We start from the raw sequence: 2,488 nt of genomic DNA, 5'->3' as shown, positions 1-2,488 counted from the left end.
CTTCCAACACAACAATCCCGCCCCTTTGATAAACAACCAATCACATTCCCTTTATTCACTTGTGTAAAGTGTTAAAGATAGTCTCTGTGTCTGCACCCTGATGCTCTATCTTTCCAGTTCTTTTCCTGAAAAGAGATCACTCAGGACAAAATCTTTGAATAACACTTCATAACTTACATGTATTAAATAACCAGGAGACATGACAACAGATTCTGATAGAAATTGTAATCTTACTCAGATCAGAGTAATTGCATAGAATATACAGAAGGCAGCTGTGCACCTCTAGGCTCACCTCTCAGGAAGTGGCCCAGATTAACAGGTAAAAAGGCATTTTATACATCTGCTGTCTGCCTCATCATCACATTTTACATCATACACATTACCAGATGATTAGACATCCATGGCTCCGGCCTTATCAGAATATTACACTTTGTTCTTAGCTGAAGGACACCGTTGTCAATCCATTCCAAATCTGAGGAACTGTCTTAATTAAAACATTAGTTCTGACGCGCAACAGGCAGCCAATACAAAGGTGTAATAAACTCACACATCTTCAATGATAATCATCCTAACACTCTCTAATCATGAATGTGTTTAACTCCTTTTTTTCCATCTTGGGGAAAATCTATCGGAAGCAGAGCCTGTTTGGTTTAGGAAAAGTTCCTGTTTTTACATTATTCTTATTTACAATAATTTCATGAACTCTCTGGTGTTTCCAGGTAACTATCAGCTGATTGTTCCATCTGAACCAATCCTAGCGGCTCCTGGAGATGATGTCATCCTTCCATGTCGGGTGGATCCTGACTGGAACGCCATGGAGAAGACGGTGGAGTGGTTCAGACCGGATCTGAAGGCCTCAGGCCCACAGAAGCGTGTGGAGTACGTTTACGTGCACCGGTTCAGGAAGATGGACAGGGACATGATGATGGAGACGTACATCCAGAGGACGTCTCTGTCAGAAGGACTGAGACATGGAGACGTATCTCTGAGGATCCACAATGTGAGCTTGGAGGATAGCGGGAGGTTCAGGTGTTTCATCCCAAACCTGAGCATAGAAGCAGAGGTTCTGCTGGTTGTTGGTGAGGAAACTGCTCCAAACTGCAGGTTCTGGTTGGTTTATTTGATTCTGGAGAATCTAATGGATCCTGTTGATGTTTCAGACCCAGACTTTGTTAAAATGACAACAGCAGGCACATTTACTCAGAGAACCAGTCCAGCCCCAGAGGAAGAGACCATCAGAACCGGTGAGTCTGCAGGTTGATCCAAAGACCTTTCAGCATCTAATAACCAAATTCTGCTTTATTATTGACTTCTTTTATTCTTCATTTTCAGGTGGTCGATCCAGGATTATGCTTTTCTTTCCTATTACTGTTTTTTTCTTCATCATTTCTCTGAGTTCAGTTTTCGTATGCAAATTTAAAAAGAACAAGAAGTAAGTAAGAAAGAATAAAACCCATCAACTCTTCTTCCTCCATCACTTAATTGGTTAAGTAATTAACAAAAATTGTTTCTTTTGCTTTTTAAAGGATTCAGAAGAGTCCGCTGTTTCAAGGCCAGACCTGCATTGATATAGATGGAAGCTCCATGAAGTCTTCTCTCCTGCAGCTTCCTCAGGATTCAGATTCTACCCGGCAGCAGAATCCTGCAGATGGACACAGTCCTCATGATCAGTCAGAGTCATATCGGTGAAACCAGGTGAGTCTGACTCAGCAGCTGGAGGGGGTCATAGGATGATGTCATCAGCTGATAGAGTGCAGTGTTGAATTTCACCTCACATAGATGAGAGACTCTTTGTTTGACTCTGGACTTTTTCTTTTCTCCTGAAGGTTCTACATGTTGGCTGTCAGACTCTGCAGGAATCCTCCAAAACTTCAGATGTTCTGATGTTTTTATCAAGTGTAGAAATATTTTTTTAATTTCTACACTTTAAATGCTGTTGTGCTGCCTTACTGCGGCTGCAGGTGGTTCAGAGAAACACCTCTTTGTTTCTCTCCAATAATTTGCAAAGCAAGGGAGATATGAACATCACCTTTTAACATGGAGAAAAATTTGAGAAAAAAAAGAAGGGGCTAGACTGGGAAAGAGGCCAAAAACAACGATGATGTGGCTGTTAATAGAAGAAAAAGAAGACTTTATAGGAAAGTGAACAGTTAAAAAAAAAGATCTGTAGATCAGAATCTGATGAGAAGCTTAAGTACAAAGTACTTTAATTATATTTCCTGACTTTTTAAGTAAATAGGCTGGTTACTATAAGTACATTAATTTATGAATGTAGGTGACAGGTCACTTGCTAATGAACTGTTTTATAAGGAGATGCTGCTGAAAACTGACGTTTTTCTATTTGAAAACCTCAAGCACTTTAACCGACACTGAATGATTTAAAGTATTTGAACAGACGGATCAGAACATGTCTGATAATGGAACTTATTTTTTTTTTTAATTAAAAAGTAAAGATGTGAACTTTAAAATGTTTAAATTATCTTTTGTC

The 2,488-nt window shown here is 39.5% G+C and overlaps 1 protein-coding gene across 1 annotated transcript; it reads left to right on the top strand.

The window, feature by feature from the left end:
- Positions 1-719: 719 nt before the first annotated feature.
- Positions 720-2,143, top strand: LOC119796487 (the record flags this gene model as incomplete). Its single annotated transcript, XM_038305074.1, has 5 exons — positions 720-1,079; positions 1,161-1,244; positions 1,333-1,432; positions 1,527-1,695; positions 1,827-2,143. Coding segments are annotated over 4 exons (707 nt in total), but the record flags the coding sequence as incomplete, so codon positions are not given.
- Between the last annotated feature and the right edge of the window lie 345 nt (positions 2,144-2,488).

This window comes from Cyprinodon tularosa, unplaced genomic scaffold (genome assembly GCF_016077235.1).
Source record: "Cyprinodon tularosa strain WSP-4 unplaced genomic scaffold, ASM1607723v1 ctg550, whole genome shotgun sequence".
Classification (NCBI taxonomy): domain Eukaryota; kingdom Metazoa; phylum Chordata; class Actinopteri; order Cyprinodontiformes; family Cyprinodontidae; genus Cyprinodon; species Cyprinodon tularosa.
This window is presented reverse-complemented; position numbering and strand designations above follow the sequence as displayed.